The sequence below is a fragment of the Oreochromis niloticus genome, linkage group LG10 (genome assembly GCF_001858045.2).
Source record: "Oreochromis niloticus isolate F11D_XX linkage group LG10, O_niloticus_UMD_NMBU, whole genome shotgun sequence".
NCBI lineage: Eukaryota > Metazoa > Chordata > Actinopteri > Cichliformes > Cichlidae > Oreochromis > Oreochromis niloticus.
In genome coordinates, this window is record NC_031975.2 from 33,220,973 (window position 1) to 33,241,370 (window position 20,398).

At 44.6% G+C, this 20,398-nt stretch overlaps 2 protein-coding genes across 2 annotated transcripts in view; both read left to right on the forward strand.

Moving 5' to 3' along the window:
- Positions 1 to 168: 168 nt before the first annotated feature.
- On the forward strand, positions 169 to 9,068 carry sra1 (steroid receptor RNA activator 1). Its single transcript, XM_005461776.3, has 6 exons — positions 169 to 384; positions 3,460 to 3,573; positions 4,552 to 4,638; positions 4,713 to 4,876; positions 8,241 to 8,349; positions 8,418 to 9,068. Exons 1-6 carry the CDS (start codon positions 360 to 362, stop codon positions 8,717 to 8,719), a joined length of 801 nt encoding a protein of 266 aa, XP_005461833.1. The 5' UTR covers positions 169 to 359; the 3' UTR covers positions 8,720 to 9,068.
- A 5,102-nt stretch (positions 9,069 to 14,170) lies between these two features.
- The window catches only part of camk2a (calcium/calmodulin-dependent protein kinase II alpha), a 31,031-nt gene continuing 24,803 nt past the window's right edge, over positions 14,171 to 20,398 (forward strand). Inside the window, exons 1-2 of the mRNA XM_025911062.1 lie at positions 14,171 to 14,503; positions 16,037 to 16,131. Of these exons, the coding sequence (XP_025766847.1) occupies positions 14,442 to 14,503; positions 16,037 to 16,131 (157 nt within the window). The 5' untranslated portion in view covers positions 14,171 to 14,441. The remainder of the gene's footprint in view (positions 14,504 to 16,036; positions 16,132 to 20,398) is intronic.

The following is a 20,398-nucleotide window of genomic DNA, read 5'->3' on the forward strand; positions in this document are numbered from 1 at the left end:
AGAAGTGTTTTCTCTGTTTTTGCACATCTATCTCTCTTTGAACAAGAAAAAATACATATAAAAAATGCATATCTTTTCTAATATTAGTCTGTTTAAATGCTATAATATTTATTCAGAGTGATATTACAAAAAAATAAACGTTTCGGGAAACTTTTATTTTGAAGCTGGACCGGAAACCGTTCCCCGTGTGGTCTGACCTGGACCCGGCGTGTCCCGCCCACAGCAGGACTCTGTGTCGGTTTACTTTAAGTTTAATTTGGACCAAAGTTGCCCCGAAGCTTCGGTCCCGAGTTAGCTCGGTGGATTAGCCTCCCGGTTAGCTTAGCCCAGCTTCCCGCCGCTGCTCTCTGGACTCCAACATGGAGGACATGTACGTTAAACCCGGTGAGTTTCCTCCTCCGGCACAGAGCGGCTCTGCCTCCATGAAGAAGGACATTAATGTTAATGAACGGCGTCGTGCCCCGGTAACGATCTGCTCTCCTCTCTGGAGTCATCGCCTATTAACAGAACACAGTGACGAACTTCATTCACAAATCTGTGAATTTAAAGTTTTTAGGACTACGGGCAGTAAATAAATAGTGTGTAAACATAATCTGTGTCAGGTACCAGTTATTGGGTTGTTATTCAACATTCGGCCAGCAAACAATCCATACAAATAGAAATGGAGGTTTAATTAGTGTTTTATTTAACGGTAACGGGCTGTTGCGACGTGTATGAGTACGTGTCAGGTTACATTTGAATTTATGTCTGATTTAAACATGCCGTTTGTAGCTGATTTCTCTGTGAGTGGAGTCTTCGTGTTCACAATGATAAACCGGAGTTTGGTTGGACTCGCTGGACACGTAAATGAGTCAGCCTGCTCAGCTGGAACAGAATCACCTGAGAGCCAGGTAATACCAGACTGAGTCATGTCCTCAACATCTGCAATCACGTGGTCAGCTGACTCCGAAGGGAGTCTGTGTTTATCTAACATCAGAGACACCGCGCGAGGAAAGAAAGACGAGACGAACCTCATTCAAAAACCTGTTAGTTTTACATTTCCCGGAAGCTTTAGCCAGCTAACACACACCTGATACCTGTAAATGTTAGTGTTTCTTAATCCTGAGTGTAAGTATTTAACTTCGGCTCACGAGTCATCCACCAGATGTTCATCATTCAGGTGCAAACAGGAGTTTCATTTGATGTGTCCACAAACTGAAAGTCCTGATCAGGTTATAGCGGAAATCACGTGATCAGTGACGGATCGATAAACGACCTGACTGACCTCCTTATGTTTACACGTGAATAATGTTAGTGTTGCTGTTTTTAAATTACAGAGCTGCTTTCACTCATTGATCAGTTATTGATTAAGTGGCATCAGATTTCTTTCTGATTGATGAGGGTCATTAATCACATGAACAGCTTCAGCCATCTGTCACAGGGCAAACTGAGATATTGATCCCAGTGTGCTTTAAATTAGAGGATGGATCATGTGACCAGTGAGGGGATCAATAATCATCATCACATCTGAGTCACAGTAACGAATCTCCACAAACCCTCTCCTGCGTGATGTGAGTTATGTAAGTTCGTGTTGTCCCTGAACGTACCTCACACCATCTCACCTTTACCTGAAACATCCCAGGTGGAAGGATCACTTCTTTATCTGAATTCTGCAGGCTTTCAGGTCCCTGCTGTCATTAGTGTTCTCAAAAATAGAAACGCTCTTCGCTGTTGTTGAGACTCCATTTTTAATTCCATTAAGTAGAAAACAGCGTGAGCTCAGCCCTTCAGGTGTTTCAGGGTAATTACGATTATCTGAAACATTTGTACGGAGAAGCAGTCGAACAGACGTGACTGCGTGCAGCTCTTACAGGGCTCTAGAGTGCCACCAAATTTTTCAATGGTGCGACTAAAAAAAATAATTGGTCGCACTGGTGCGACCAACTGTTCGGTTAACAACAAAAAACAAAATCTCTGCAACTCTCCGTGTGGCCAACAACAGACACACATTATGCCCCTATCGTGGACTAAACCAATCAGAGATAGTCAGGGGCGGGACCTCTCTGATTGGCCGTGGTCCAGTTGAAAGTGCAGGTGGATAGAGAGAGGTGAGTAGCTTGAATGAAGCGATATCAATTCATTAAATCCTGAATCGACTTTTAAATATAACTGTGTTTTGCCAGAAACGCCAGATTCTCAGATTAAAGCTCACAAAACTATTTCAACAACCACCAAACAGTAAATGAGAGCAGGCACACGGACTCCACACAAAGACGTAAACACAGAGCGGACCCGAAGCATCAGAATCAGCTTTGTCTTTCTCGGCTTTCTCACCCCACGGCCCGAACACGGACACGCTGTCGGAGCTCAGCGATTCTGATGCGTCGGGTCCGCGCTGTGTTTACGTCTTTTTGCGCTGATTCTGAGCTGCAGGTTTTGTCTCTCCAACCAAAATTCGCCGAGCCAGCAGCAAAAGAAGCAGCAAACTACGCTTCACATGTGATCAATGTCGTCATGAATTCCCTCTGACTTTTGCTGTTTTGCTTCCACCATGATAAAAATCACACTTCATGCACAGCTCTCTCTCTCTCTCTCTCTCTCTCTCTCTCTCTCTCTCTCTCTCTCTCTGTACTTCAAGAACAGTTTCCCGTCTCAAATCTGTTTTCTGCATTATTCATTGGCTTATTACCCACCAGTCTACCGTTGTTTACAGTGCTGTCGGCCGCTGTCTTTTTCTTTTCTTTTTCTTTTTCTCACTTAAATGACTTCGAGACAAGAAAGCCTAATTTTTGCTGTTCAATACTGAAGAAATTTAAACTTTTTAAAATTATGCAATATTGCAGAATATTTTTAAGGTTATTTCTGACTGTCTGAGGCTAAATTGAATCGAATCGAATGGATTATAGAAACCAGTGATGATACCCAGCCCTAGTGAGCAGCCTAGGCCCGACAGAAGTGGATGTAGCTGTGGGTAATAAGAAAAGATGAAAAGAACTATTGATAACTTTTTGGTTAAGGCCTGATCCGTCCATAGCCAGCTCTGACACGGAGCCATCAATCTCTGAATGCTGAAAAAGCAGCAGTGTATCCAGAAACACATTATATGCTGTGATAAATGCCCAAGTGTCCCCTCTCCCCACTGCCTTTCAGCAGCAGGCAGCAGCAAACAGGTCGTCAGAGGATGATGATGATTAAGTTTAATATTGCCTACAGTATTGCCAAAGAGTGCCAACGCACTTTAAGCACAAGATTGTTAGTTAATCATTTAGAAATGAATAGTGTCTGTATGGACAGCAATTTCCCCCCCAAAAACCTGCACATGTAAAACTGCGGTGTTAAGCGATGCGGTTGAAAAATTTGAGTGCGCCCAACTTTTTAAAGTTAGGCGCACCGGTGCAACCATGGCAAAAAGTTAGCCTACAGCCCTGTCTTACTGAGGAACATTTAGAGCTGGTTTAAAACTCCCAACTCTTTGAGCAGGTAACCAGGAGCGGGGCTGGAACGACCCCCCCCAGTTCTCCTATGGCCTTCAGATGGCCCACGGACCACAGAGGAACCTCCTCAACAAGAGACCGCCTCCAGCGATGACCTCAGGTATGAACAGTAGTGATGTGTCGGTCGCGAACGAAACAGCTCTCATTGGGAGCCGTGTTTCTTTTTTTTTTTTCTCTCACTGTTTTTCGCTTCACGCCGCACGTGAGCTTTGTGTTTGCGCTGAGCAGAGGGGGGAGGGGCGGTACTTACACTCACAAAATCTGGACCCATTTCAGTTTTACTGACAACACAAAGGCAGAGTGCAGAGTCTGCAAGAACAGACTGTCATATAGAGCCGGCTCCACAAACAACCTGCACAGGCTCCAGACAGCTGTCCCCCCATCAGTGCAAGGGGAAGATAAAACACAGCTGAGTGTGATATTAATGAAGGTGCCAGTGTGTCCACTGCAGCTGCTGCTGCATCTGCTGCATCTTGCAGTGCACCACCACAACCACCTAAACCAACCCAGAGCTCTATGAGACCGTTTGCAGAAGTCTGTGACCCAGCAAGACACAACTCAGCTGATGAAGACCTGCAAACATGGCTGCACTTGAGTTCCAATTATTTTCAGTTCTGGATGATAAAAGATTCAGAAAGTTTATTCATGCACTGAATCCTATGTATGCAAAAAAATCATCCCAGGCCTGTATGACCCAGAACGTGCATCTGCTTTTTGTTTTGCATATTCATTTATATTTTATTGTGTTGTGGTTTGCAGCATTTTGTGTTGTTAAATAGTTAATAGTAGAATTGTAAATAGTTGTTTTTTATATTTTATAATTTATTTTTTACATTTTATGTTGAGTGAATAAATAAAAGCATATTTATATAATAAACATTTATAAATTATAAACATTTTTTTTACATCAGTAATTCATTTTGTCCATCATTTTATATTGTTGTTGATAATTTGATAATAAATTAATTAAAGCAATAAAACAACCTGAAAAGCCGGAATTCCCATCACTAACAAACAGTCAGCTGATCCACCTGCTAAGAACTACAACTGGATACTTAATAATGACCTTCACCTATAGGTGCAGGAGCCCCACCTGCAGCCCCTCCCTCCTGCAACCCTCTCGCACCACCTCCCTGTGCTGTAGCTCCGCCTCTGCTCAACCCAGGTAAGAAAGGTTTCTAATGAGATGTGGTGAGTTGTACCTGACAGCTGAGACATTTGTTGTTTGGTTTCTCCCAGCTGGACCTCCACCTGGTGCCGTGGCCACACCCCCTCCTCCTCATCTGGGGCAAATGAGGACTAAGAGAGAGGCTGCCATCAGCCAATCAGAGAGTGAGCCTGAAGTTGAGGGCGTGATGTCAGTGCTGAACGGAGCGCTCGCTGCCTGCAGACGCGCTGTTAAAGTGAGTTTATATATATTACATCACCAGGGGGCGCCACCACGTCACAGTGAATGTTACTGTAGCACAAAGTGACCTTTGACCCTGAGCTGAAACTGGCTGTATCCCAATTCAGGGTCTGCAGCCTTAACGGTCCTCAAGGGCCGCGTACTCAAAGACCGCTAAGGCCGGAAGTGCGAGGCTTGTAGGCTTGTGAAATGGGACGGTCTAGCCTCCATTGCGTTGCCCAGGTTGCCTAGCAACCGTGATACTAACAGCTGGAAACGTTTCATACAGCTTTGTTTGACAGAAATGAAGGAGAACATATTTTGTTCATTTGTTTCTACACGAGCTCTGTGTGATTTAATAAGTATCTGAGGCTGAGACCACAGGACTGTAAAACATGATTGCTGGGCTTCATTTCTGTACTGAACAGTCATTTTAAGATTAGCTAGTAAATAACAATTAGCTAATGTTGTTCATGAGACTAAAGTCAGTGTAAATATAATATGGCCAATATTATAGTTATTATATTAATCATTATTAGTTATTACAGCAGTGAGTTTGAACTGTTTCTGATAGAATGAAGATCAGACTGATATATGAAATATTCCTTTATTGGGTGAGAAAATCAGACCATGTCATAACTGCTTTAAGTCATACAGAATAGATATCAGAGCCTTAAACAGGCTGACTTCTGCTAAATGGGTCAAACTGGGCAGAAAGTCTACAAACACATAACATCCTTATAGAATATGATGTAACACTATAGATCAACTTAGCTCAGAATATATAAAGCATATAAACAATTACAGCAATATGATGCAACAAACACAGCAGTGCTACTGATCCAAAATACTCAAAGCTTCATAGAACTGAAACAAACATTTATTTTTAGCTCCATTCTGCTGCTGATACATACTTTAGGTTTCTGAATATTAAACTTGTTGCTGCCTTTCATAGTGTGTAACTTGAAGGCCCTGAGTACTTTCTCCCACACTGAAAACACTGGGATGATAACATTATTTGAACATTACCTAATAAGACTGATTCAGGACAGACAATTAGTTATGTTAAACTTTCCTAGCAGTCCTTCACAAACAGGGAACAGTCTGTCTATTCTCTCCATCTGTCAGCTGCTGCTGGCTCTTCCTCCTCCTCTTCCTCACACACTGCTGAGTTTGTCCTGGTGGATCATCAGGGGTGCAAAGCCTCACAGATGATGTGCAGCAGTGGGTCCCTCAGTCTGTCCTCACTCTGGACACTTGCAGTTGTCACACATGGAAATCAAATGTGTGATAAGCTGCAGGATTCAAACACAAGTGTAACTTATAAATACATGTTCATACTTTTATTCCACAATCAGAGAGAAAGAAACAGAGAGAGAGTGCAGGACAGACAGACAGGTGACAGTCTCAGGTGTACACACTGCTACAAAACAGCACAAGAGGAGGAGGATTTAGTGTTTGTGTTATTACGAGTGCTAAACAAGAAGAGTTCCCAGATGGTGCAGTGGACACATGTGTGACTCCTGTGATTAAAGCATCTTTCTTTCAGCTTAACGAGTGAACCGTCAGCTCGTTCAAACACACGTTAAAGTCCGTTTGGCTCGACACCACCGAACAGAGGCAGCAATATAACATAGCTAACATTAACAGTGCAGTGACTCCTGCTTGTGCCGTCATATTCAGGACTGCAAACCGAGCAGCATCACTGACTTTCAGCTTGTTGTGTTTGTGGCAGAGATGGGCAGTAACGCGTTACTTGTAACGTGTTACTGTAATCCGATTACTTTTTTCAAGTAACGAGTAATGTAAGGGATTACTATTGCAAAAACGGTAATTAGATTACCGTTACTTTCCCGTAGGAACGCTGCGTTACTGCGTTACTAACACGTGAGTTTTTGCGAGAATGTCTCATGACAGTGACGTAAGCGAGTGCGACATTGGTGACAACAGCTGTGTGCAGATCAATAATGGATCATATATCGAGTGCGGGACAGAGTGTAGCATGCAGCGTTTAAAGCGTGGAAGTACTGACCTTATTTTGAGTTTGATTCCATAAAAAGTGACAAAAACATTAGTGTCCGTTGTGCGTGGGAAGAAAACTTCTTTTTACAGCCAAAAAAACCCCTAAACTTCCAAGCAAGCAGCGAGTGCGCTACGACGTAATGTGAAATTCACAGAGAAACTCGCGGATTCTTCCACTGACCACCGCGGCACACCTGCACCAGGGTAAACCTCCGCCTACCCCAGTCCTGCTTTACAGGTGAAAATAGAGCAACAGGACCGCTGAGTCTTTGATTTTATTTATTTTCTGCTGTGTTTTACTTGCATCTATTTGAAAGAGTGAGTGTAAACACAAAAACATATTTTATTTTATGTGCTGGAATGTGCAGAAAATAGGTTTAAGTGTTAAACAAGTTTCTTCCAGTCAGAGAATGTTGCATATAATTAAATTTTTGCTTGATGCATAAAGTTAAAAGATTAAAACTAATAAAACAAGTTTTAAAAAGAGACGTTTCCATTTGATTACATTTTGTATGATGAATTATGCAGAAAAAGTAGAATTGGGCTGAAAGATCTATCGCTTTATCACCTATTCAGGTTGTAAATCGTGTTTTTAAAAAGTAACTAAGTAACTAAGTAATTAATTACTTTTGAAAATAAGTAATTAGTAAAGTAACGGGATTACTTTTGGGGGGAAGTAATCAGTAATTAGTTACTGATTACTTTTTTCAAGTAACTTGACCAACACTGGTTTGTGGATATATGACTGACTTTAATCCATAAAATCGTCACATTCTCTGTAAGATTAAGGTCGACTATTGGATGGCACATATATTTTAAAGTAAAGGCTTTAAAACCAAGTTAGTACAAACATCACTAATGTCACATAACTTTGCCGGCATGTGGCCAACAGTAATGTTTTAATGTTCTTCATTATTCAACATTTGCACATAAATAAGTGACATAATATTCAGGACTTACTTTTAAAAGTTTACTCTTCGGCCGCTCCGCTTCTGCCGGTTTTTTGGGCAAAATTATCCACACCCACCGCCGCGCTATGAAGTCTGGGATATGTTGGGCCATCCTTAAAATTCAGGGAAATGAAGGACGCATTTGAGAGCCGCATTACGAGCATCATAGGCTATGAATTTCACAGCGTCGCTGTGACGTAATCGGCCTTAAAATGCGGCCTTTAAGGCTGCAGACCCTGAATTGGGACACAGCCTTTATCTTCATCAGAGAAATAACCAAATATTCCAAATCACCTCTGAGCCTCACCTGCAGTACCAGGTTGGACCACCGGGAGGCCAACGAGTCATTTCCTTTTCTGTTAACACAAAAATGTGTTTAACTCAGAGTGACCTTTGACCTGTGTGCAGGCTCAGGTGTGTAATGATGTGGCAAAGCGCCTTCACCTGATGGAGGACAGCTGGAGGTCGGGTAGACTGAGCCTGCCTGTCAGGAGGCGCATGGACACCCTGTCTGCGGGTAAGGTGTCTCACTGCACACCTGTGTAATCACTCACCTGTCTGATCACTCACCTGTTTGTCTCTCAGAGTTACAGAAGGGTCGCTGGGACGCGGCTGATGACATCCATCGCTCTCTTATGGTTGACCATGTGACTGAGGTTAGCCAATGGATGGTTGGTGTCAAACGACTCATTGCTGAGACCCGAAATCTGAGTCCAGAACTGCTAGAACCACTTCAGAAAGTGAGAGGGCCGGTCGAGGACTCCGCAGAACCTGTCCAAGAACCTGTCAAGAGTCCAGGAGAACTCCTGGACTCTTTACACCCAGTCCAAAAGGAGGAAGAACCAGACTCAGCAGAACCAGTCCAGGACCCCGTCTCTGAGTCCTAACTGTCCAGGACTCCTCTCTTTCACCAGGATTTGCTGCTTTAATTCTCACCATCATGTACTTAGTCTGGACTTTGGCCACTCCCAGCGGCTAAGCCTGGTAATCTTGGAATCTTGGGATTTTGAACTTAATCTTCCTGGACTGTAATGGGAACTTTGGACCGTAAACAAAGTCGCCCCTGATTCTGCTGCTTAAGCTCCTCCCACTGTAGCACCCTGTCATGTTTCTGTTTCTCTGGCATCTTTCTGGACTCGAGTCCAGCCCAGTGAAACCTGGTTTCAGGATGAGTGTCCTGATCAGGTGGATCCTGTTTCTGTCTGATGTGAGAATAAATCTGGTTTCTGTCCTCGATCTGTTTCAGCCTCTTTAATGCTCAATGACTGACTCTCCATCAGAGTCCCTGTTTCCTGATCCAGAACCACCGACACCGGGTATAAAAGTGTCATTAGTTTCTAAGTTTAGGACTGAGCTCAGTCACCCGCCTGTGGAGGTCCTCAGTCACCTGGGTCATGGTGAGACTACCTGATAGGAACTGGACTTTTTTTTTTTAGGTTCTTGAAGATATTTGACCCGTCCTCTAAAAGGCTTCTTCAGTTCTAAACGCTGGTGGTCCCACGTTACCCGGGTCCCACCTGGCCCCAGGTACGTCACCACCCTGTCAGAGGAAAGGTCAAACATCTTCAGAGTCCACAGGACAGCTGAGGTTTGTTAGGACTGTGTTTACTGTGACATGTAATCCAAAAATGGCATTAAAGATCACCTGCAACTAACCAATCAGATCTCTGGAAAATGACATCATTCCCTGAAGCCTCAGAGGTCAGACAGCCAGAGCGTTTGTGTTTGATGATCAGTTTAGAGGAACTTTACTCCAGCCGTGTTCCTGTTGGCTGCAGCAGGATTTTAAAGCATATGTGTGGTTCCGTTTGGTTCTCCGTGGTTCTGTGTGGTATTAGCTGTAATAATATGACATTATCCCGGGCGGAGGCGTGCTCGCTCTCAGGGCTGCGGTGGAAAGCGGAGCTGGTCTCATGATGAGGTGGACCAGGCTGTGAGGAGCTCTCGGCTATGCTGCCTGCGTCATCTTGCTCTGATGTCATCTTGTCCGTGTTCCTGATTGGTCCGATGCTGCCTGCAGCCTTCCTGCCGACTCACTTGTAGCTAGATTAATAAATCCTGGATTGACTAATGGAGTCGATAACTCCCTGTGACCTCTGACCCTGACCGATGATAGATGAAGCTGGCCTGACCACAGGTGTGAGGTTAATAACCCTACAGTGTACCTGCTAAGTCACCATGGTAACTAAGCACAGGTTACAGAGCGCTGTGATGATCACAGCCTTATTTTATCTGTGTCACATGTTCCTCTGATAACGTCTGTGATTGGGGGAGGCGGAGCTCAGTCGTTCTCCATGTGAGCGCGCTCAGATCGTGGAGCAGGACGTTCACAGAGAAGGCGAGAAGGCCGATTCCCAGCTGACCTCTGACCTGAGGGTTCAGCTTGAACACAAAGCCGGGCTTTGATGATCCGGCGTCACAGCTGCTTTGATGACAAAGTTTGAAAGATGATTGGAAACATTAGAAATATTTATAGGTTCCTTATAAATGTGTCTGCTAGCATTAGCTTCGTTTAGCTCACCCACCCCTGTCTTTGATTTGGTTTGGTCCAGGTGCTCCTGACTGATGCTGAGCGTCCACCTGAAAGCACCCATGGACTGCCCCAGTGTTAGCTAGCTCACTTCATCTGTAACAGGAAGTAGTGTGTGTGTGTCACGTGACACGTGTACCTGTGACCTGCTGCCACACAGATCACACCTCAGGCTCAGCTGTCCCACTCACAGCTCCCCACACCCACACTGCTGACACTGAGCCAGCCCACTCACACCTGAGCAAGCAGGTGAGCTCTTTTATTTAAAAACACGTGTCTGACTGCAGGAGGCCCCTGGGAAATGTGTTTTTATTCAACGCACAATTTATTTTGTAATAATAAATTTTCGTTCTAAACCACATAAACAGAGAATGCTGCTCTGCATATCAGTGAGCCAGATTATAACCTGCTTTTATTTCCACTCAGGACAGAGACATGTTTTACTTTGATATACTAACTGATGATGTTTATTCTGAGAGGACTACAGATCAGCAGCAGATGTGCAGAAATCAGACCAGCAGGGGGCAGCAGAGGACAACACCCACCGCAGAACTTCACATAGACACGGGCCGTTTCTCAATTCTCAAGTACGCGAGTACGTACCCGCCGAGAACGCGAGCACGGACTCGCGATATGTAGAATTGGAACACCTGCGTACGTGATGATGTCACAGGTCCGGAGTTTTTACTGCCGTCCCCTCCTAATTTAACTGTGAGTAACATGTTATGAAGCTTAACTGTAATCACAGCCAAACCGGTTTACTCAGGAACAAATAAAACACTGAAATAAACCAAACATTAACATTTAGAAGTGATCTAAGTGACTTATATATCATTTTTAACCTCAGTAGTGAAACCTCTATTAATAAAAATAGTGTACATGTACATACGTGTACATACCTTAATAAAAACAAGCAGGTGAGATGTTAGAACGCTTTTATTTCTATTCTAGTGGACACTCAATACTATAGACAGCTGCTGGGGTTTCTTTAACCTGAGTAGTGAGAAGTCCGCGAGCGGGGGGGGGGGGGGTTTAAACCGATGTGCCGGGAGTCCGCTGTTGAGTTTTGGACGAAATGCATTCTGGGATATTTAGCTGTACCAAGTCCACACCGATGCATGCTCGATAAAACGGGCGGAGCGAGAACACATCCGGGACGCGTTCTCGGCTTGATGCGTACTTCGAATTGGAACAGTACTTGGTCTCCGACTGATGACGTATCACGAGTACACGAGAACGCAAGTGCGCACAAGTACGCATATTGATAAACGCCCACGGTGACAAACCAGCCCGGGAGCTCCAGCAGGTACGGGAGCCTGGAGGCTGATGTATCTGATCTTCAGCCAATCAGACGTGAGCCCCAAGAAGAGACTTGAGCAGGCAACAGCAGAAGCTGATGAGCATGAAGTCTTTGTGTTTACTCCTCAGACTGATCTTTAACTGCTAACCCACACAACCCTGAAGTGTCAGTCTGAGGCCATGCTGAGAAACGAGCCACATCGAAGGCATTTTCACAACAATATAAGATAAGATAAGATAAGATAAGATAACCTTTATTAGTCCCACTCGTGGGAAATTTGTTTTGTCACAGCAGGAAGTGGACAGTGCAAAAGTTATGAAGCAAAAATTAGAATAAAATAAAATAAGAATAAATACAGTACACAACTGTACAGAATAGAATAAAATAAAATACTATATACAGTAGAATAAAATAGAATAAAATATACAATAAGATAAAAATAGAATACAAATGCTATATACAACTGAGTAAAAATACAACGATGCCAGAAAAGATTATTGCACATTAGTCTTATTGCACATGTGTGGATGTGTGTGTTTGATCAGTTAAAGTCTTTGTTGTAGAGTCTGACAGCAGTGGGGAGGAAAGACCTGCGAAATCTCTCCGTCCCACACCGTGGGTGCTGCAGCCACTGAAGGAGCTGCTCAGTGCTGTCACAGTCTCCTGCATGGGGTGGGAGATGTTGTCCATCAGGGATGACAGCTTAGCCGCCATTCTCCTGTCACTCACCACCTCCACTGGGTCCAGAGGGCATCCTAGAACAGAGCTGGCCCTGCGGATCAGCCTGTTCAGTCTCTTCCTGTCCCCAGCAGAGATGCTGCCGCCCCAGCAGACCACACCGTAAAAGATGGCTGAGGCCACCACAGAGTCATAGAAGGTCTTCAGGAGTGGGCCCTCCACTCCAAACGACCTGAGTCTCCGCAGCAGGTACAGCCTGCTCTGCCCTTTCCTGTAGAGGGCGTCTGAATTATGAGTCCAGTCCAGTTTGTTGTTCAGATGAACACCAAGATACCTGTAGCTGTCCACAGCCTCAATGTCCATACCTTGGATATATATGTAATATATATATAATCAGATTACAAATAATGTAATCTGATTACAGTGAGACTCCTGTTTGAGCTACTGGCAGCAGTAATGAGTCTTTAATGTCTCACAGGTGTGAACTTCTCAGCTCAGAAGAAACATTGTTTAAAACTGTGATCATACAGCACAGCTTCCTGTCACAGTGTTAAACCTGTCGTCACACCTGTGACACTGAAGACTCTCTGTGCACGCCGCATCCTGTTAGAGGTCATCTGGTCATCAGATTAAAGCCAGACTTAATCTGACTGATGGATGAATTCACACCTGATGACATGTGTTTGAGGTAGTTGTATTTAAATGGCTCCAGGTCACAGCAGGGGTTGAGTATTGATCCAAATAGGACTCCGCCCTGGTGGGGAGGACTGTGGCACCATCAGGGCCAGTTTGATGGCTCAGACCTGGTTCTGTGGTGCAGGCTGGAGGTTCGGGTCTCCTCCTCTGTAAAACCTTCACCTCGAACAAAGTTTCAGCATCACAGACTCAAACAGCTGCTTCTGTCATCTTATTACAGTTATTGTTTACTTTGGAACCAGCCAATCAGAAACCACCATATGGTATCACATCTGCTCACTCACCAGCCCAGAGCTCCCAGTGCTGTGAGGGGTGCTGGGCTGGTGTTTCACCCACTCACAGCATGTTCTCGGGGTTTGGAGATGAGCTCAGCCTGAACTCTGCTGACCAATCAGCTCTGCTTCAGTCCTAAGAGGAGGAGGCGAAGAGGCTCGAAAGGAGGAAGCCGAGCAGAAAAGATGAGTGACAGGAAGAAGGAAGCTCGTCCCAGCAGAGATAAACAAAGCTAAAAATAGAACGGAGACCGGAGAGGTCGGCTCCTCCGACTGCTGGACTCACACACAGACACTGATCGCTGTCGTCAATACTCAATGATCAATCACATAGTTATCAATCATCTCCTGTGTAACAGCAGCACAGAGCTGACAGCTCAAATTGAGACTGTCCCAGAAACAGCTGATTATTGATCAGTTTCTGGAAGTACCCCGGGATCCCCCCCCCCCCGAGGGTACCCTGACCTCCTCACTGTGGTGGTCTTGTTCCCAATACAAACTGGGTCCAAACCACTCTCCCTGTAGTAGGAAGCATAATGTACTTATAGCAGTGGCAGTATTTACAGTACTGCGTGGAGTATTAGCAGTACCACTGGCTGCAGTAGTATTATTGATAGTAGTAGTATCACTGATATTTGCAGTTTAATCTGCAGTTTTTGGATCTCTCAGTTTTTTACTTTATGCTCAGAGCGAGGATGCAGTTACCATAGCGACTCTGTGTGTGTGTGTGTGTGTGTGTGTGTGTGTGTGTGTGTGTGTGTGTGTGTGTGTGTGTGTGTGTGTGTCCTGCGCTCTGATTGGCTGGCAGGGTTGTGGGCGGGCAGGGCGAGCCTCTCACAACCTCCCTCTCTCTCTCTCGCAGCCTCAGATCGGAACAGAGAGACGAGAGGCACAGCTCTTCCTCACTGCTCTCTCCATCATCCCTCCATCTTCCTCTTCCTCCTCCTCTTCCTCTGTCCGCAGCCAAACTCTCTCTCTCTCTCCACCTCTGCTTCTTCTCCTCTCTCTGCCTCCTCTTCTTCATCCCTCCGACACACTCAAACGGGTCTGACTCTTGGGCTTCATCATCATCATCATCATCCTCGGAGGAAGACAACAGGGAGCTCCCTGACCCCTCGTCCCACAGGGTCACCATGGCAACGGTCATCTGCACTCGTTTTACTGAAGAGTATCAGCTGTATGAGGAGCTGGGCAAGTGAGTGTGGTCGTCTTCATCCCCACGTTATTGTTAAACAAAGCCTGAGTCAGAAATGTTTCACTGCGTTTAATAATCTGCTTTATATCATATTCATCCTTAAACGTTTCCTCATCATTATTCCACCGTCCTCTCACAAGTTGTTCGATTTTTTTTTAGCTCATGTGTCAAATAAAACTTTATTTAAAATGTTTTAAATATTTGATTTTTCTTTATATTTTCTGCAGGATTTTCTAAGAAATTTACATCTAATGACACAAATATCATTATTATTATTATTAAATAAGTTTCCTTATCATAATCAAAGTTGTTTTAGTAATGATTAGTCTGATGATGTCATACAGGTGGTGTACTGTGTTTATGTTTGGATATAATTGTAAATGGCAGTAACAGAAGCAAAGATGTTGATAATGACTCGATCTGTCTGATGGTTTATTGATTATTGATTAAGCTGCTGATCAGTAAAGATGGCCGATGAATGCAGAGAAGGATGGAGGGAGAAGTGAAACACCTTTCTGACCCCATCCCACTCACCGCCCCACACACACACACACACACACACACACACACACTCACTCACTCACTCACTCACTCACTCACTCACTCTCTCTCTCTCTCTCTCTCTCTCTCTCTCTCTCTCTCTCTCTCACACACACACACACACACACACACACTCACTCACTCACTCACTCTCGCACACACACACACACACACACAGACACACACGCACACACACACTCACTCACTCACTCACTCACTCACACTCTCTCTCTCTCTCTCTCTCTCTCTCTCTCTCTCTCTCACACACACACACACACACTCACTCACTCACTCACTCACTCACTCTCTCACACACACACTCGCACACACACACACACACACACACACACACACACACATAATGCCAGGTCTCTTACATAATGTGATGGTGGGCGGCAGAATGCAGCTTTCATAAGAAACAGAAAGCTTTCTGCAGAAACTACAGCTTCACTTCCAGCCATAAAAGGATCGTCGTGCATAACTGTTCATCAGTGTTACTGTTATTGAATATTCACTGAGTTATAAAAACAAATCTCCAATCTCTCCCATAATGCATCTGGTCTTTCTTTAGAGATTAACAGATGTGGCTTTAAACCACAGACTGTATATAAAAGATGGAAGTTTGTGAAGCCTCAACCATTGGTGTCTAGTTTTTCTTCAGAGCGTGGCTTCAGTCAGAGCTGAAATATCTCAGATCTGCGTATGCAGGCTGATAACCATGCTAGCATTAGCTGATGACATCACTCCATGCTGTAGTCCTGATATGGTCACACCTGGAAACAAAAGGATACAAATCCACCAAAAAGCAAAGGGCGACGTCACAATTCTCGTTATGAGGATGGAGCCTGCCTCCTGTGGCCGTTAGAGGAACTGCAGGTTTCCATGCTAGCTTCGTGTTTCAGCTGTGGTTGACTTAAAGTGAAGGTCTCTCGCTCTGAGAGGATGAGCTGTGTCCTTTGTCTGCCTGATCGGTTCCTCCTGTCGTGTTTCCAGGGGAGCGTTCTCAGTGGTGCGGCGCTGCGTGAAGGTCCTGTCGGGTCAGGAGTACGCCGCCAAGATCATCAACACCAAGAAGCTGTCTGCCAGAGGTGAGGACATGCTAACTCTCATTAGCTGCTGCTGGGCGACTGAATCAGAACATCAGGCGTTTTAGCACTCGACCGCGAGCGCTAAAACGTCTGTAGTGATGGCCAAACCCTCGCCGTCCTCCACGCGAACAGCCCTGCAGCTGCAGTTTGAACGGTCCCGATTCATCTGCTCGCCGTTCCAGAGTTTACGACTCACACAGTCACACTGATCCATTGTTTTCTTACCAAGACGCCGACACGTCTGCAGACTTTACTGAGCTGTGCTGAAACTTCAAACCAGCACCTGCTCGCCTTCAAAGTAAAAGCTGTGCTTTCTGAAACCTGTGGTATTCTCCAGTGAAGCACAGCTTTTATTCTGAAAGCAGACAGTTGCATCACAGCTGCTTAGCAACTGTTTGCAGACGAGATGGCTTCACCGTAACCTACAGCAGTCTGTCAGAGATTGAAGGCGTCACCAAACCTCCAGCATCCACTCACCAACCTGTTGGTGAATACCAACGTGTCTGTAGTGGTCAGTGGTTACCAGGCAACAGCTAACTGGTCTGTAGCCCTATGTGCCTGTGACTTTTGGAAAAGGCTGTTTGGGTGGACGACGTTGGCTGATTCATACAAACTGCCTGATCCCAACATAGAAATAACCTCGCTAACAGGCTAACGTTAGCATGCGCTCTGTCAGGTAACGAGGTACAAACACCTGACGACTCTTCTTCAGTCCTCAGGTATCTGTGGTACAAACGGGCTCAGTACTGCAGGTGATTCTTTCACTGCAGACAAACTCATCACCTTAAATCTGAGAAACAATAAGACGTGAAACACAATCTGATTGGTCCATCAGTGCTTATGACACGTGACTGAGTTTAAGACGTGATGAAAGACACACCTGAGAAGGGTGCGATCAGCATCTTCCCACAAATATATGCTGCAACCTGTTGTTTTACTCGAGTACTGAAGTTAAATCAGTACTTTAGCCTGTACCTGTACCTGAGTGAGGAACGTGTGACCTCGCTTAAATCCTGTGTGAAACCTCATCAGCTCTTAGTTTGTGTCACTGTGTGGGGTTTGTGTCATTTGATTGGAGGACACCATTTCTAATGGCTAACTGGCTAGCCAGTGCTGCTCACTTGGTGCACAGACGTGGATTCAGTGGGCGCTTCCTGAGACGTCACATAGAAATCAGTCACAGACTGTCAGAGGCAGTCAGAGGAGGAGGAGTAAACATGCTGCATCACCTGCATCATCACCTGGACCTTCTTTTTTCATCATGACAGAAATCAGCTGTCAGTAAAGCTGCCTTCAGTGTAATGATCAGCCATGTATACATATGTAGTGACACCTCCACCCAGCCTCCACCACAACCAAAGACCCTCTGAGGCAGTAAAGTCGTAGTGTAGCTACAGTTTAAAATGTTTTTTTTTTTACATTATTATTAACCAAAGAAAAAAAAAACTTCCTGTGATGTCGAGCTTCACCTCAGGTTTAAAACCAAGATGAGGCCCAAACTTGGCCTCTGCTCACCAGGCCGGGTGAATGGGAGTGACATCACTGTTATAAATGTGTCTGCTAGCATTAGCTTCGTTTAGCTCACCCGCCCCTGTCTTTGATTTGGTTTGGTCCAGGTGCTCCTGACTGATGCTGAGCGTCCACCTGAAAGCACCCGTGGACTGCCCCAGTGTTAGCTAGCTCACTTCATCTGTAACAGGAAGTAATGTGTGTGTGTGTTGCTGACACGTGTACCTGTGACCTGCTGCCACACAGATCACACCTCAGGCTCAGCTGTCCCACTCACAGCTCCCCACACCCACACTGCTGACACTGAGCCAGCCATCACTCTGTCAGTCTGCCCCAGGGCAGCTGTGGCTACAACCGTAGCTTGCTTCCACCAGTGTATGAATGTGAGCGTGAATGAATAATGGCGTTGTAAAGCGCTTTGGGTGCCTTGAAAAGCGCTATATAAATCCAATCCATCATTATTATTATTATTATCACATACTGCTAGCACATGACAGCTAACACACGACTTAAACTTCACTCAGTTGGCTGTTGTTTCCATGTCACACATGCTCAGTGTTGTCCACAGAGACAAAACTAGAGTCCATATTAGGAGGTTGTGATGATGATGTCACTTCCTGGTTGAAGCTTTGTTTTTCTTTCCAGTAGGTTTAGGAGAGCTTGTAGTGTTAGATTTTTGCAGGAAGTCACAGACCGAGTCTCCAACATATCAAACACCTGAGCCACAGACTCCAGGTGTGTGTGATCCAGGTGTGCGTGATCCAGGTGTGCGTGATCCAGGTGTGCGTGATCCAGGTGTGCGTGATCCAGGTGTGTGTGATCCAGGTGTGCGTGATCCAGGTGTGGCGTCCTGTGGACGAGCTCGGTCTGTGTGAAACCTTCGTTATTGTGACTGTTGTGCTTGTGATTATTTGTCTGAAGCAAACTTTGAGCGTGTCCTCATGGCGAGCTGGTATTCATTGCTTTTAAGCCCCTCCCACTTTGCATACCTAAATCACATGACCTGTCTGTCTGGATCTTGGTCACATGAGCGTGTTAGCGTGCAGGAGCTCAGACAGGTGTGTTTAATGACATCAGCTCCTCTGCAGCAGGATGGCATCACGTAAAGTTACGCATTCCACGGCGCTCATTTGGTTTTCTCGCTAACTTCCTGTTAGCGTGGTTGAAATTTGGTTGTGCTTTGGATGGAAACCTTCCTCCCCCTCCTCCCCCTCGTCTCCCACACGTTCCAACATGACGGTAAAGCTGAGAGAAACAGCAAAGCTGCATCTTTCTCTCCATTCTGTTGATTTTTTTCATATCGCTATTCTGGTTTCAGATTTCCTTCGGTTGCTTAGCAACACCCTGCAAAGTTGACAAAGAAGTGTGTTCATCTCTCCATCTCCTTCCTTCAGTCGACTCTGCAGGACAAACTGCTGCTGAAGCGTCGCCGCGGTTACATAACGGGCGTCTCTGCAGGTGTTCGCTCACCTGCTGGGAGGAAACGTCCAATCAGATCTCTTTAATTTCAAACCAACAGCACGCCATCGTCACACCGCCGTCATTCGCCCGCATCACTGTCACCTCAAACCTGCAACAGGAAACATGACATTAATGAAGGCTGTGAGTCAATCAAACTTTATTTGTACTGCACGCTGAACAGAGTAGGGCTGTGCGATATGACCAAAATCTCATATCCCGATATTAAGACATCTATCGTCCGATAACGATATAAATCACAAAAATGTAACATTTTCTGTAAATTCTGTGAATCTCGGGCAGCTCGACTTGTGTGAAGTGTTTCCAGCTGGGCGTCGCGTACCTGGAGTCGAGTGTTTTAACTGATGCATGAAACGATACATTTTTAGACATAGGTTGTAACGGCCGCCGTTTTCTTTGTGAGTATTTATTACACGGCGTGCTGCGGGGAAAAGCCTGTTCTAACGTTTGAGTCTAAGGTTTGTTTTTTAGCACCTGACGGCTCTTTTTTGCTTCTCATCCGTAAATACTCTGCATCTTTCACGTGATTCAGTTTATTTTGAAAAGTCTCAACAGGATCTTGAGCTTTATTGTGAAAGGTTTATGTGGAAAATAAACAAGCGGACACGAGGTGGTTTGACCGTCGTTGTTGCATAAAAACAGGCGCTTGTCCGTCTGTAGTGTGGTTATATTAAATATAAGAGAAAGAGAGAACTTTAGGAAATTAATATAGCCACTACAGTGACCATCAAAATGATGAAAAAATATTGCCGTAAACAGTTTATTTTGCGACACCACAAAACAAACGATAGCATAAAATGAAACGATAGACGTTTTTATATCGTCATCCGATATATATCGTTATATCGAACAGAGGTCACCTGAGGTCAGAGTCCGTCACAGCTGAGTGACCACAGGACTTATTAATGACGCGTGCACGGACAGTGAAACCAGTGAAACCAGTAAAACCAACACATCCACATATATACATATAATAGAATTTAATACGTATGGATGCAAAATAATTATTCATTGAAAAATAACAATAATAAAAAACACAAATACATTTTAAATATTCAGGTATTGGTTTACTTTTATGGTAAAGATCCTCCAAAAAAACAGATCAGAAATGATATAAACAAGAATAAAATTGGATAAAATAATGAAATAAAGTAATTATTAAAAATAAATCAGACAAAATAGTTTCAGGATAAATAAAAGTAGGATGTTAAAAAAGAGCAAAAAAAATCAGAAAATAAACACAAAAGGATTCGTTAAAAAATTCGTCATTTTAAATACA

Coding starts and splice junctions, on each gene's coding strand:
- sra1 (XM_005461776.3), top strand. CDS start 360: ATGGAGGACATGTACGTTAAACCCG. Junction 385..3,459: donor GGACATGTACGTTAAACCCG/GTGAGTTTCCTC, acceptor CTCTTTGAGCAG/GTAACCAGGAGCGGGGCTGG. Junction 4,639..4,712: donor TCCGCCTCTGCTCAACCCAG/GTAAGAAAGGTT, acceptor GGTTTCTCCCAG/CTGGACCTCCACCTGGTGCC.